Genomic DNA, 14577 nt, shown 5'->3' on the forward strand with positions numbered 1-14577 from the left:
TCCTCGGTTTTGTCCGCCAAATAAAACGTAATTCTCAACTTTTAGATTGTGCTTTTTTTTTTTTTTTTCCAGTTGACAGAGCCAACCTCCTCTCTGGTAGAGGGTTTCCATCTTTAAAAACTGCACCCTGGAGTAAGAAACTTTACTTGGTGACCCAGTACACATACCCATGTAAGTCAAACCCGTTTTCCCATACAACATTCTTTTTATTTATTTATTTTTGGCTGTGTTGGGTCTTCATTGCTGCGCTCAGGCTTTCTCTAGAGCATTGAGCGGGATCTACTCTTCCTTGCGGTGCATGGGCTTCTCATTGCGGTGCCTTCTCTTGCTGTGGAGCACGGGCTTCAGTTGTTGTGGCACATGGGGCTCAGTTGTTGTGGCTCACCAGCTCTAGAGAGCAGGCTCAGTAGTTGTGGCGCACGGGTTTAGTTGCTCCACAGCATGTGGGATCTTCCCGGTCCAGTGCTCAAACCCGGGCTCGAACTCGTGTACCCTGCTTTGACAGGCGGACTCTCAACCACGGCGCCACCAGAGAAGTCCCTTATACAACCCTCTTGCTGAGTGGAAATCACAGTATTTTCTACCCCCTTGTTTCAGTTATCCCCCCCGACACACACCCCCGCTAATCGGTTACAGCTAATTGGCTCTTGGGGAACACTGAGTCTTGGCGCACGTTTGCAAACTCTTCAACGGGGCTGGTGTTCCTCTATCTCAGGGCCAGAGGGTTTGGAGCGCCGCCTGAGGGCAGGCCCGCCTTTCCCGCCTCCTGGGAACAGGCGCAGGCCCAGCCCCTGCCAGAGCCCCACAGGTGCCCCATTGGCCCCTCCCCGGGCCGCACCCAGGAGCCGGATGGGCTTCGGGGGAGGGCCCCGGGGCGCCACCGGGTGGGCCTCGAGTGGGCCTTGCAAGGGTCTCCGTGAGGGCCAGGCGCCCTGGGCCTCAGGCAGCCTCGGGCAGCCCAGGGTGAGCCCGAGGCGGCGGCGGGGCGGGGTGTGCGTCGCGAGGCCCGCCCGCCCGACCGGATGCGCGGCATGCCGGGAACCTCGCTTCCTCCTCAGGGGCCCAGAGAAAACCACAGGGCTCCGGGCCAGGGCCTGCTGCCCCTGGGGAGCTGGCAGGATGGCTGAGGGCAGGGCAAGCGGTGCTGCCGGCCTCTTCGCCAAGCAGGTGCAGAAGAAGTTCAGCAGGGCCCAGGAGAAGGTAGGCAGCCGGGAGCCGAGGCCGAGGCTCAACGGGGCGACCAGGGCGTGCAGGGCGCTCTGGGCCGGGAGGCTGGGCCGCCCTCAGGGGTATCCGATTGACCTCGGGAAACGCGAGCGGGGACTGGGTTTCCATTGAAACAGGCAGATTTGAGAGAAAGCAGAGCCTTGCCCGGACTTGGGCAGGGATGGGGGAAGCTGGGAGACGGTTCCCACGGCCTCTCTCAGGAACCTTAAACAACGCCCAAGCTGACCCAGAAAAGGGGAAAGAAAGGAACTAACGTTGGTGACTGCTGTGTAGCAAATTTTGGCCTCGCAACCCAGCGAAGGTGGTATTTTTTACAGATGATGAAACTGAAGGTTCAAAGAGGGTCATTTCCCAGAGTCATAAGACAGTACTGACCAGCTGGCCTGCCAGCGAGCATCACCCGTTAGCTGGGACCGGGAGTCCAGGAGGACTAGAGGAATTCTGCCCAATTGCCTCAGTACCTGACCCGGCCTGGCCGCGGGGTGTTGCTTAAGCTGATGTAAGCAGAAGCCCGTCTTCCTGGGCCTCGCTTTGGCGTTGGAGAGTAACCCTGTTCAGGGTGGGGAAAGAGCACTTCTTTTTGCATTGTATCCTCGGTTAGCTGTGGGTGGCCCTGCTCCATCTAGGTAGGCTGTCTGTACGTCCGTCTATAACTTGCCCACCTACGGAGATGGTGTGGACGCTGCTCCACACACTTCAGTGGCATTACTGTTTCTACCCGCTCAGAGTATTTTCTTTGCTTCTAACCTGAACCCCTGCTCTCCACCCACCAACACTCTGGTAGGTGAGATGGTATGGGTAAATGAATAGGCTAGAAGAAGAACCAGAGGGAGAGAGCGATAAGGACCTGGGAGAGAATTTTGGTTTTCTAAGACTTTGTGGTCTTAGAAGCATTTGAATGAACACCATGTGCTTAAGAATTTAAATATTTGTATCATCTTCCAAAAGCGGAGCACTAGCTTGAGTGCTGGGAAGGAGTAAAGGCAGCCAGCTCTCCCAAGTGGGATTATCAACAGAGAATTGATGGAATATAGATGTAGTGCCTATGTTCAAGAGGCTCACAGTGGAAGGGTAGGGGGAATGTGTGTGTGTTTTTTCCCCCGGTCTTTGTCTGAGGAAGCTGGGGTCATGTGAAAGAGCAGAGGAAAAGGAAAAGATTTTTGTGTGGCTAGACTTTGTTACTTTATCCTAACTTCACCTCGATCATGGTTTCAGTCTCTCCAAAGGCTGTCTAGTTACGAATCTGATAGTGATCAGAGCCTGTGGGAAGGTCTAGTTAGAAGTGGTTTGTGGAGGAAAAGGAGGTACTAGAGAAGAGAAGGCCAGCCACTCTATGGGTTGGAAAAACGAAAAGAAATCGCCGAAGACCAAAAACTCGTGGATGATAGTTATGTTTAAAAGACACAGCAATTGATTTTACCTCACTCTTTCACCTGTCCTCATCTAGCCTATCGACACTACGCCCTTGCTTTAAGATTTCTTTCCTTTTTTAGCATGGGCTCCGAAGCCTCAGGTAAATAACATCCCTGCTCTGAGCTTCAGATTCTGCATCTGTAAAATGAGAATTGATGTTCAGTGATTTGGAAACTCAGTTTGGTGAGGACACCAAAGTGAGAAGGGGAGAGGGCGCCTCAAACCTCAGAATCAAGTATTTCCCAAAAAGAGAACCAGCTGCCCAGGTACACCCTGTTCTTTCTTCCTAGTCTGAACCCTGAGAAAGCAGAGAGAGGAGCAAACTCAAATCTGCCCTGAGGAACTCCCAGGTTGTTGCAGAAAACAGAGAGATACTCTGAACCCAGACTTAGACACAAAGGCAGACATTGAACTTCGAGCTGTACCGCTGGCACCCTAGGGGTAGTGGATATTGCCTGGATAGAATGGGAATGGCCTAGGTTTGGGAGAAAGAGCTCAGCTCAGCCTGCCAGAGTTTTTGAGTCTTGGGAAGTTACTGAAGGCAAGATAAAGAGGGAGAATGTTATCGTCAAAAGAAAGGACTCACTGGGACACTGCAGTTTTACCATAAGCAGTTGACTGTAATCATCTGAGTAATATGTAACAACTCATGTGTCACATATCAAGTGCCTGCTATGGACAAAGCACAGGAATATAAGGACATGATATCTCCCTTTATGGAGCCCACATTCTTGTAATATGATCTCACTTCATCTTTTCAACTCTTTAAGCATGCTATTAGTATCCCAACTTTAGAAATGAGGAAATGAGTCTCAAAAGAGATTGGCAAGTGGCAGAATTATCACTGAAACTCAGGTGTCCTGCCTTAGGATCCCAATCGCAGGCTGCTCTCTTTACAAGTCTCCTGAAAAACCACTCTAACATCTGTGTCTCCCCACTTCCTCCTGTGCCTGCCCACTTCCTGCTGATCTCGAAGGAGCAAACCTAGGAGTGAAGGTCTGGTGACTGTTAAACACAATGGAGATGAAGCATTCTTGTTTTATTTTCCAGTTTCTACTCAGACTCAACAGGAGTCTGGCTTTATTGTGTTTTTACAGTATGATACATCTTCACGTTTCAAACTAATACTTTCACCATCTGTTTGTGATTTCTCTGTGGCAGACTTCTCAGATCTCCCCCAAGAAAGGGCATTCATTGTTTACCACTCCTTTGTTGGTCTTTTCATCTGTTGACTTTTACTCAGCTTGTATCCCAGAGGGTTCAATCAGCAATATTTACAGAGAAACTCCTTTGTCCGAGATACTGGGCTGGACCCCGGAGGGAATTTAGAGATAAGCAAGAGGCATTCTTGCCTGCTAGAAGCTTACAGTCTAGTTGGGGGTTCTTTTGTTGTTGTTTGTTTGTTTGTTTAAAGTAAAATAAGTGACCTGAGAGATCTGCTTGTCCGTGGGAAATTCAGAGGACAGAAGAATTGAGAATAGAGGGAGGTTTTGTAGTGAAGGCTGAATTTGAGATAGGAATTATGGCTGATGAGTAGTTCCTCAGGCAAGTGGTGAGAGAGCAGTCCAGCTGAAGAATGCCAGCGTGAGCAAGGCGTGGAATCTGGAAATCCTTTTAGGCGGAATAGGGAAAAATGCAGCTGAGCTGGAGCTCAGGGAGTGGTGGGAGGAAAGGCTGGAAAATATATTAGGGCCATATTAAGGAGAGCCTACTTTAGAATATATCTTGAAAATAAGGGTTTTTTACATAACTACAGTATCATCACATCTAAGAAGAAATTTTCTAACAAAATTCCACAATGTCTAATATCCAACCCCTCTTCAAATTACTCCAATTGACAGAATTAACTAAAATATAAAACATGTCTGCAGTGATTTTTTTTTAAGCTTTATATTTCCACCCCAACCTACACAAAAATTAAAATAGGTCAATGAACACTGGAATATTCTTCACCTGTTTCACCAAGTGTTAACATTTTGCCACATTTACTTTCTCTCTTGTCCCTGCTCTTTCTCTTTAAATAATCTGTATTCTAACTTCTCATCTGCTAGGCCAGGCAAACTGGGGTGAAATTCTCAGTGCAGGACTTTAAGGATTGGCATTATATGAGCTTTCATTAGTAAATAATCCAAAGGTAGAATTATTAATTCTTTCAACAAACATCTGTAGAGCATCCCTACATCCTCCTTCCTCAAGGAACTCTAGTTGAGGAGGAACATCTACAACATAGTGTAGGTGCCCTGACACATGGCCCTCTTGCTTAAGGCAACAGATACTTTGGGCCCAGGGCATTGGCTTATGTTTTCAGGGTGATCATACTCATCTTTTCAGTTTCAGAGTTGAAGGTGGGAGTGTTCCCTCAACACACACACTCCCACACCCTCCAAGCCTTTTTGCCTTGAGCCTTCTGGGGTTTGGGGATATTGGTCTGCTCCAGGGTGTGCCACATTGACTCTAGACTGAATTGACACCTCTCTCTTTTCAGCACCCCTCCCCGCCCCCCCAGCAGGAGAACCAAGCCCCAGTCAAAGGAAGGGAGGGGTGGCAGGAAGGAAGTGAGCGCTGCCATTACCACTAAACAAGGTGGTGTTGCAACTTTCTGGTAGAGGACAGTGTTTGGTTGGGGGCAGAGGGTGGAGCCTGGGAAGATGAGCGACTCTGCACACCCAGGGCTGGCTGTCAAGTGAGGTGGAGTAGAGAGACACAGACAAACACATATGGCTAAACTGAAAAGGAAATAAAGACAGGTGTTTATAGGGAAGGGAGTGGAACTAGACACAATGGTAATATTTGTATTAAGTACTTACCATAGGGCAGCACTGTGAAAGCAATTTATGTGTATAATATCATTTAATTCTCCCAACAACTCCAGGAGATATTATTATCTTAGTGGGGGAAAGGGAGTTCTGTAAACTGAGGCTCTAGAGTTGAAGTGATTTGCCCAAAGGCTTATAGCCAGTAAGTGGAAAAGCCAAGATAGGGGCATATATCTGTCTCACTCCAGCAACCTTGAGCTTAACCACCATAGAGAGAGCTCCAGAAGTGAGAGATGTTAGCCCCAGGATTAAGAATGGAGACACCTTAGTCAGAGTCTACATAGAGCCGGTCTCACACCCAAGACCTGGGCGCTCTTTCATAAGATTCAGAGTCCTTCGCAATGAGACTCCAATCTCCCTTTCTAGTTTCCTTACCCATCACTCCCCATAACACACCCTAAACCAGTCATGCTGAACCATCTCATGAAACTGCCATGAATTTGCATACTCCTGTGACTTTGCTGATGTTGTCTTTGCCTGAAATCCTCTTTCTATCCTCACCCTTTTTACTTTATTTCAGTCTAGCAAAATCTTTTCTTTTTTTAATATTTATTTGGTTGCACCGGCTCTTAGTTGCAGCAGACGGTCTCCTTGGTTGCGGCTTGCTTGCTCCTTAGTCGCAGTCTGCAGGCCCCTTAGTTGTGGCATGCAAACTCTTAGTTGCAGCATGCATGTGGGATCTAGCTCCCTAAACAGGGATCGAACCCTGGCCCCCTGCATTGGGAGCGCAGAGTCTTATCCACTGCGCCACCGGGTAAGTCCCTAGTAAAATCTTAGTTCAAGGCCCAGTCCATTGGTTCCCTCCTGTATCAGTCTCACTCTTCTTCCTGTTGTAAGTATTAAGTATCTATTTGCTGGATACTGAGAAATACAGATAAGGCAAGTGCCCAATCCTCAAGGAGCTCACAGTTTAGAAGGAGACATAGATAAATGCAAATAATAAAATAGTAATAGGGGAATTCTCTGGTGGTCCAGTGGTTAGGACTCAGCGCTTTCACTGCTGGGGCCCGAGTTCAGTCCCTGGTTGGGGAACTAAAATACACCACAAGCAGGGCAACATGGCCAAAAGAAACAAAAACAAAAACCAGTAACAAAAGTGTACACAGGTACAGAAGTTGTAACTGCTTAGGAGGGAGCCATTTAGCTTGATTAATGGGATAAAGTAGATGTGATTAAGTGTCATAAAGGATATAGAGTATGAATCAGGTCTTTTTAGATAAGGTGAGGAAGAGCATTCTGGAAAGAGGGCATTGGGTTATGGGTTTATTTAATATAATACTCTCCGCCATGCCGAAAACCACTGTAAATAACAGTATCTACAGCAAGCAGCAGTTTGGCTTATTAGAAAACTAAAGAACTGTGAGAGAGAGAGACCGGTAGGAAGAAGGAATGCTGAGAGCTGAGGCTCAATGAAGGGTCAGATCATTGAGACCCATATGTATGCTAGAGTTAGAACTATAACTTGTAGGTACTTTTTTTTGGCTGCGTTGAGTCTTCGTTGCTACGCATGGGCTTTCCCTAGTTGCGGCGAGCGGGGGCTACTCTTCATCGCAGCGTGCAGGATTCTCATTGCGGTGGCTTCTCTTGTTGCGGAGCACGGGCTCTAGGGCGCGCGGGCTTTAGTTGCTCTGCGACATGTGGGATCTTCCCAGACCAGGGATCAAACCCGTGTCCCCTGCGTTGGCAGGTGGATTCTTAACCCCTGTGCCACCAGGGAAGTCCCATATTGGGCATTTAATAAAAATCTGTTGAGCAGATGAATGGAGAATCATCAGAAGGTTTTAAGCAGCAGCATGATAGACCAGGCCAGGTGGAAAACAGTGAAGGCCTGGACTAAAGCTATGGCAGTGAGACTGGAAATCATGGGATGGTTTCCAGATGGTGAGGGATTCCATGAAGGAAGTGAGAGAAGTAGTTGAGGGCAACTCCTGATTCTGACTTGGGTCTGGGGGATGGTGGTGCCTCCTTCCAAAATGGGGTTACAGATACAAGAGTCAGGGTCTTCCTTGTTATAAGTGAGTGTCCCCTATGATAGCAGGAGCTGTGCCTTTCTCATTTCCATGTCCTTTGCATCAGCATTCAGATAAGTATGATGGTTGGCTCTCCCGGTCCCAGGGGAGAGGAGATCAATATGGACAGCCCTCACTTCTAGCTGAGTTTCAAATGCATTATATCAGGGCTTCTCAAAGTTTTCCACAAGGGCCTTCAGAAGAAGAGAGTCTCCTGCTCGCCTCTCTGACCTCATCTATCTAAAGGAATCTGCTGCTATGGCTGGAAGAGGGTCTCTCAAGTAAAAAAATATCTTCAAGGCTCATGTTTTATCTTTAAAAACCATGCACATTTTACATTCTTCTAATTAATTCTTATTTTAATATAATACTTTCCCCCATGCCGAAAACCACTGTAAATAACAATTTCATTCCAGGAACATATACCTTATTTATTCTGGTCTTTATATATACCCCCTTGTACACTGCTTCATATCCCCAGGAGTACCCCAATTTGAGAAGAACCATAAAGCATGATTGATTTTTCAGCAACATGCTATATTTCTAATTCTGTTGGGCTGATGTGAGTACATCCCTTAAGTTGCATCTGAGACTCTGAGAGAAGCCAGGGTCAAATGAGGCCAACAGTTAAGAGAGACTTGAGTATAACAGTGTGGACCTCTCTGATTTATATCCCCAGGTACTGCAGAAGTTGGGGAAAACTGTGGAAACCAAAGATGAACGGTTTGAACAAAATGCCAATAACTTCTACCAACAACAGGTAATCTGGAGGGTGGGAAAGGGAAGCTTGGAGGAAGAAAGAAGATATGAGGGCCGAGTGGCAGAACAGCAGGTTCTGCAAATCAGCAAGCATCCCTAGTAACCCATCCTCCCCCAGGAGTAAGGGCCACAGGGTGATCTGCTGCTTGTCCTTCTCCTGGGGACCACAGAAAATTACCTTTCCTGTTCCTGTTCACTCTGGGTTTAGGGGGACAGACGAGTGTTCTTCTTTTCTTTTGGTGGTTCCCCCAGGGTACAGTGACATCACCAGGTCCTTAGACAAAATCAAAACAAGTCCCTGGAACCTTAGTTTCTGGCTTACTGTCTTCCCTAGGCTGCCTCTCTCCCACCCTAAGGGTCTTCTCATCTCGGTGGCCCCGTGTTTTGTTGCCTCTTTGTCCACCGCATCTACCTCACCAAAGCCATTTATTCTAAAACAATACCTCCATCTTTTACCTGTCATTCTCACCCAAACCTCCTGTTCTCACTGTTCCTTCTGCCTTCACTGGATGTTATGGGTAATTTTATGTAGAAAACTTACTTTAAAAAGTGGATAGGGGCTTCCCTGGTGGCGCAGTGGTTGAGAGTCCGCCTGCCGATGCAGGGGACATGGGTTCGTGCCCCGGTCCGGGAAGATCCCACATGCCGCGGCAGCGGCTGGGCCCGTGAGCCATGGCCGCTGAGCCTGCGCGTCCGGAGCCTGTGCTCCACAACGGGAGAGGCCACAGCAGTGAGAGGCCCGAGTATCGCAAAAAAAAAAAAAAAAAAAAAAAAGTGGATAACAGGTCACTGCAGCCAACTCTGAAAATTCTATAGTGCACATGCAATTGGAACAAGAAAAAATATATAATTCATATATAGTAACATTAAAAAAAAAAAAGAAGTGGACAACAGTTGGTGGCCTGCAAAAGGGGAGAGGCAGCTGGCCAGTCAGCGGGCCTTGGAGAGCCGTGTTTCCAGAACTGCTGGACGTGACACCCTCTCCAGACCCAGCATGTGAATGCCAGGTGTCTGCCATGAACTACAGAGCCATGAGGATCTACAGCAAAGGACATTTCCAGGGTGGAGTTCATGTCAAAAATGAAAAAAAATAGCCGTCTTTAAACTGTGAAAACTGATAACAAACCAGGAAAATCCAAAAGTAAGCCACTTTGGGGAAAAGTATTTTACATTGACTTACCTTCTGTCACTGTATCTGAAAAACTGCCAAAGGACATTAAGGATCTGGGACGGCGAGTTGAAGAATTTCTCAGTAAAGATATCAGTTATCTTATTTCAAATAAAAAGGACAAATTTCTCGTGTACCAAGCCCTGAATTTGCGTATAGTGCAGAAACCACTTCACCTTATTCTAGCCATGATGGAAGTTCATTTGAGTCTCCAGATTCAGTGTGTTTGATCAGAGGAAAATTAGTGGTCGAAAAAGCTAGAAATGACCGTGATTTTTTTCCTTCAAATAGTATATTATCAAATGCCTTGTCATGGGGAGTAAAAATTCTTCATATTGATGACATTAGACGCTACCTTGAATAAAAGAAAGTATTTACTCAAGAAATCAAGCACTTCTGTAAGCGATGTGGGGAAAAGAATAGGTATTGGCCCACAAAAAGCAAGAACAAGTAGACTCAAAAAGCCTTTTGTAAAGGTAGAAGATACGAGCCACATATTCTAAGTGAGCAGCACAGAAACTTTGCACAGAGTAATCACTATCAAGTTGTTGATGGTATTGTATCTAAGTTAGTTTTTGATTTTGTGGAATATGAAAGGGACATGCCTAGAAGAATAAAATACAGTATTAGATCCATTTCTCCTATTACTGCAACTGTCCTGAAAAAGCCTGAATATAAGAAAAGCTAGAATCGCAACGTACATCTCAGACTTCAGGGAAAATAACGTACAAGTGATTGAGCAGAGTTTCCTGTATAAAGAAACCCAGGAACCTGAACAAAATGTGTTTATTTCAGAACATATTCCCTACTTTTCCAGTGAATTGAGAGGGCTTGATGAGAAAACATCTAATAAATGTTCCATTTTAAATCCAGCCGAAAATGACATAAAAGAAAATTTTCACATCTCATAAAAATGAGCAGGAATGCATTCCTGGCATTTCTGAACAGAAATTAATTATACATGAAAATGACTTAGAAGTAAGGGTATATCACTATCCATGTAGGCCACAGACATGTATATACGTTTCTAATTTCAATATGGATAAGAGTGCATCTCAACCAAAATGAAAAGTCAGATGCTTTGCATTTTCCAGCACAGGATCTGAAGGAAAAGGACCTTCATTCAGTATTTGGTCATGATTCTAGTCTGTTAGCAATAAACAGTTTACAGGAACATCTAACAATTCAGGGAAAGAGTCCTCCTAGGAATCCAGTGAATGTGACATCAAGAATACAGGTAGTTTACCTTCTGGTAAAATCCACTGGAGAGTGAAAATATTATAAGGAAGAAAAAAAAATCTGGAACCAAATGTGGAGTTTGATAAGAAGAGAACTGAACTTCTTACTACACAAGAAGAAAACAATCTGTAGTTCACCACTACAATCTCTACTGAATTTATTTCAGACTAGTGAAGTCAGAATTTTTAGATTTCACAAGCTATGCTGAAAACAGTGGTATATGTGATATTTTAGATACTTGGGAAGAGGGAAATTCAAATAATCTGTTGTCAATGTTTTTCTCTTCCCTTTCAACCTGTATATTTACTGGCTTTTGACTTAAATAGCTTTCAGAAGTGATGAAGATCATATTGAAATTTTTAAAATTTGTATAAAAATTCTTACTTTTTTTTTGCCAAGTTTGTTTATAGAACCAAATGTAAATATTAACAATAAAGGTGATGTTTGCATTTTTCTGCAGAATTCATTACCTGTTACAGAAAAATTATAGAATAAACTTGTGGCTCATTTTTTAAAAAGGGGGGAAAAGAAGTGGATTACAGAGGTTTAGGGTATTGACTTTCCATCTCTGTGTGCCAGGCATCACATTTATCTCATTTAATTCTGACATGAGTCCTGGAAATTAGATCCCCTCTTTATAATAGAAGGGAGTTAGTTATTAACTTAAATGAATATCCAGTTGCAATGCAATTCTGACACTAAATACCCAGAATTAGTTCAAATTTCACAGGTTGAGGGCATAGTCCGCCACTAGACTACCTCACTTCAGACACCATCTGTAAACCTCCAAAGTTCCCAGGCCACCTGCACTTTTGACAAACTGGCTACAAATTTGGGGGTTCCTACCGACCACTCATCTTCTGTAATTCACTAGAATGACTCATAGAACTCAGCAAAGTGCTCTACTTAATTACAGTTTTATTATAAAGGGTACAAATCAGGACCAGCCAAATGAAGAGACACACAGGGGGAGGTCTGGGAGGATCCCAAACATGAAGCTTCTGTGTTCTCAAGACACGTCACCTTCCCAGCACGTTGATGTAGGATTACCAACCAGGGAAGCGCACCTAAACTTCAGGTGTCTAGAGTTTTTATTGTGATTTCATTACATAGTGAATCATTCATAGGCCGTGTGATTGAACTTAATCTCTAACTTCCCTCCTTTCTGGAGGTCATACTGATATCACCTGTAGGAAAGCCCCAACCCTCTAATCACTTGGTTCACCTTTCCCACCTGACCAGCCACCATTCCTGAGTCATTTGTTTAGCATGGACACAGGTATGATCTGAGAGGCCCACCATGAATAACAAAATGCCAAGGATTTATAAGTGACTTCTCAGAAACCAGGGCCAAAGACCAGTCAAATTCTTTATGGTATGATGTAAGAATTATATGGAAAATAATTCTTTAAAATTATATTAGGGACTTCCCTGGTGGTGCAGCAGTTAAGAATCCACCTGCTGATGTGGGGGACATGGGTTCAAGCCCTGGTCCGGGAAGATCCCACATGCTGCGGAGCAACTAAGCCCATGTGCCACAACCACCGAGGCTGCTTTCTAGAGCCCGCGAGCCACAACTACTGAGCCCGTGTGCCACAGCAACTGAGCCCGCATGCTGCAACTGCTGAAGCCTGTGCGCCTAGGGTCCATGTTTTGCAATAAGAGAAGACACTGCATTGAGAAGCCCGCGCATGCAACAAAGAGTAGCCCCTGCTCGCCGCAACTAGAGAAGCCCATGTGCAGCAATGAAGACCCAATGCAGCCAAAAAATAAATTTATTTTTAAAAAATTATATTAAAAGGATATTAGCTATAATCTAATTCAGTAGTTGACTGTATCAGGATCATTTGAGAAATAATGCAACATCTCTGGTAGTAGGGCTTGGGAATCTATATTTTAAACTTGTTTTAATGGAAGATTTCAAGTATATACTAAGATAGAAAAACCTGTATAATGAATCCACAGGTACCCATTACCCAACTTCAATAATTTATCAACTCTTGGGAATCTTGTTTCATCTATGTCTTTACCCACTTTCCCCATCCTTGATCATTATGAAGCAGATTCTAGATATCATTTTATCTATAAAAATTTCATTATCAGTTTCTACAGATAAGGACTTAAACTATAACCACAAAATCATTATCACACCTAAAAATATTTTTCTATAAAACATTTAATCATTACAACAAATCAGAAGGTATTTCAAGAGGGAATTCCCTGGTGATCTAGTGGTTAGGACGCTGTGCTCTCATAGCCCAGGGCCTGGGTTCAGTCCCTGGTTGGGGAACTAAAATCCCACAAGCCGCATGGCCAAAAAAAAAAAAAGTATATCAAGAAAAAAGTGAATTAAAAATAATGATTTCACACCTCCCATGCTACAACTACTGTTGTTTTTTTATGCTTACAATTACTTTGCTATGTATGTGTATGATCTCTAAATATATCTACAACAAATAAATAGGTTTACAAGTGAGACTGTTCCATTCTTATGGTTTTGTAACTTGACTTTTTTTGTGTGTGGTACGCGGGCCTCTCACTGTTGTGGCCTCTCCCATTGTGGAGCACAGGCTCCGCGGCCATGGCTCACGGGCCCAGCCGCTCCGCGGCATGTGGGATTTTCCCGGACCGGGGCACGAACCTGTGTCCCCTGCATCAGCAGGCGGACTCTAAACCACTGCGCCACCAGGGAAGGCCTGTAACTTGACTTTTTCACTTAATTTAATACAAATATATTTTCAGATATTTCAGATTAAATATCCAGCTAAAACATACATTTTAGTAATATCTTAAAAATCAGCAATAATTTTTTAATATCATAAAATATTCAGTGTTCACACTCCTCTAATTGTGTCATTTTTTAAACAATTTGTTTAAATCAGCAATTTGTTGCCATGTTTAATAAATCTCTTAATCTGTAGGTTTCTAATCTCTCCTTTTTGCAGTTTATTTATTGATGTTATTAGGCTGTTTTCCTGCAGTTTCCTGCAGTCTCTAAATTTTGCTGATTGCATCTCTATGGTATTGTTTAACATGTTACTCTGTCTCGTATTTTCTGTAAATTAATAGTTAGATTTAGAGGCTTGATGAGATTCAGATTTTTGTTTTTGTTTGTTTTGGAGGCAAGAATACTTGTTATCATAGGTATTATAGTCTTCCATCTGGAGGCACATAATATCTGGTCATCTCCTTTTTTGTGTGGTATTAACCATAGGTGATCATTAACTAGAGAATCTGTGTTTTACATTAAGCTTTCTATGTTTATTATGTAGCAGCTAGTCTGAGAACAGCATTTGGCAACAACCACTGATCTAGTCTAACTCCATCAAAGGGAAATAGGATCTGATTGAGAGGGAAGTAATATAATCAAGATAATATACCGTAAGAGTTGCAGAACTAGGATTCTAACTTAAACCCTGTGCTTTTTCTCCTCTACCTCACAAGGAGGCCACCCTGGGCCTCTTCACAACTCCAGTTACTGTTCTACTTCCAACTCCAGGATAGGAATCAGTAAGTTGACACCTGCTTTGAAAGGTTTCTGACTCTTGGCCCATTCTGTCCCTCAGTCCTTTCTCTACCTTATAGGATAGACCTACAATGGCAGATGTGTGGGTAGAAAGGGTAGGAGATGAAGGAAGGGCCATCAAGAAGAGGGGGCTTCCCTGGTGGCGCAGTGGTTAAGAATCCGCTTGCCAGGGCTTCCCTGGTGGCGCAGTGGTTGGGAGTCTGCCTGCCGATGCAGGGGATGTGGGTTCGTGCCCCGGTCCGGGAGGATCCCACGTGCCGCGGAGCGACTGGGCCCGTGAGCCGTGGCCGCTGGGCCTGCACGTCTGGAGCCTGTGCTCCGCGGCGGGAGAGGCCACAGCAGTGGGAGGCCCGCGTACCACAAAAAAAAGAATCCGCCTGCCAATGCAGGGGACATGGGTTCAAGCCCTGGTCCGGGAAG

At 44.7% G+C, this 14577-nt stretch overlaps 1 protein-coding gene and 1 pseudogene across 6 annotated transcripts in view; both read left to right on the top strand.

Annotated features, from left to right (window-relative positions):
- The first annotated feature begins 910 nt into the window (after positions 1-910).
- Positions 911-14577, top strand: part of BIN2 (bridging integrator 2) — a 33769-nt gene continuing 20102 nt past the window's right edge. For 2 of the 6 annotated variants that reach the window (XM_032644896.1, XM_032644895.1), the window contains exons 1-2: positions 1140-1200; positions 8145-8225. Coding sequence is in view for 4 of the 6 variants with exons in the window: in XM_032644892.1 (XP_032500783.1) it covers positions 1120-1200; positions 8145-8225 (162 nt within the window). In the remaining 2 variants the exon portion in view is untranslated. Of the gene's footprint in view, positions 1201-8144; positions 8226-14577 lie in introns of all 6 variants that reach the window. The other 4 variants (XM_032644892.1, XM_032644894.1, XM_032644891.1 and 1 more) reach the window with 4 other exon arrangements.
- LOC116760272 lies at positions 8232-12147 on the top strand (annotated as a pseudogene).

This window comes from Phocoena sinus, chromosome 10 (assembly GCF_008692025.1).
Source record: "Phocoena sinus isolate mPhoSin1 chromosome 10, mPhoSin1.pri, whole genome shotgun sequence".
NCBI classification, from domain to species: domain Eukaryota; kingdom Metazoa; phylum Chordata; class Mammalia; order Artiodactyla; family Phocoenidae; genus Phocoena; species Phocoena sinus.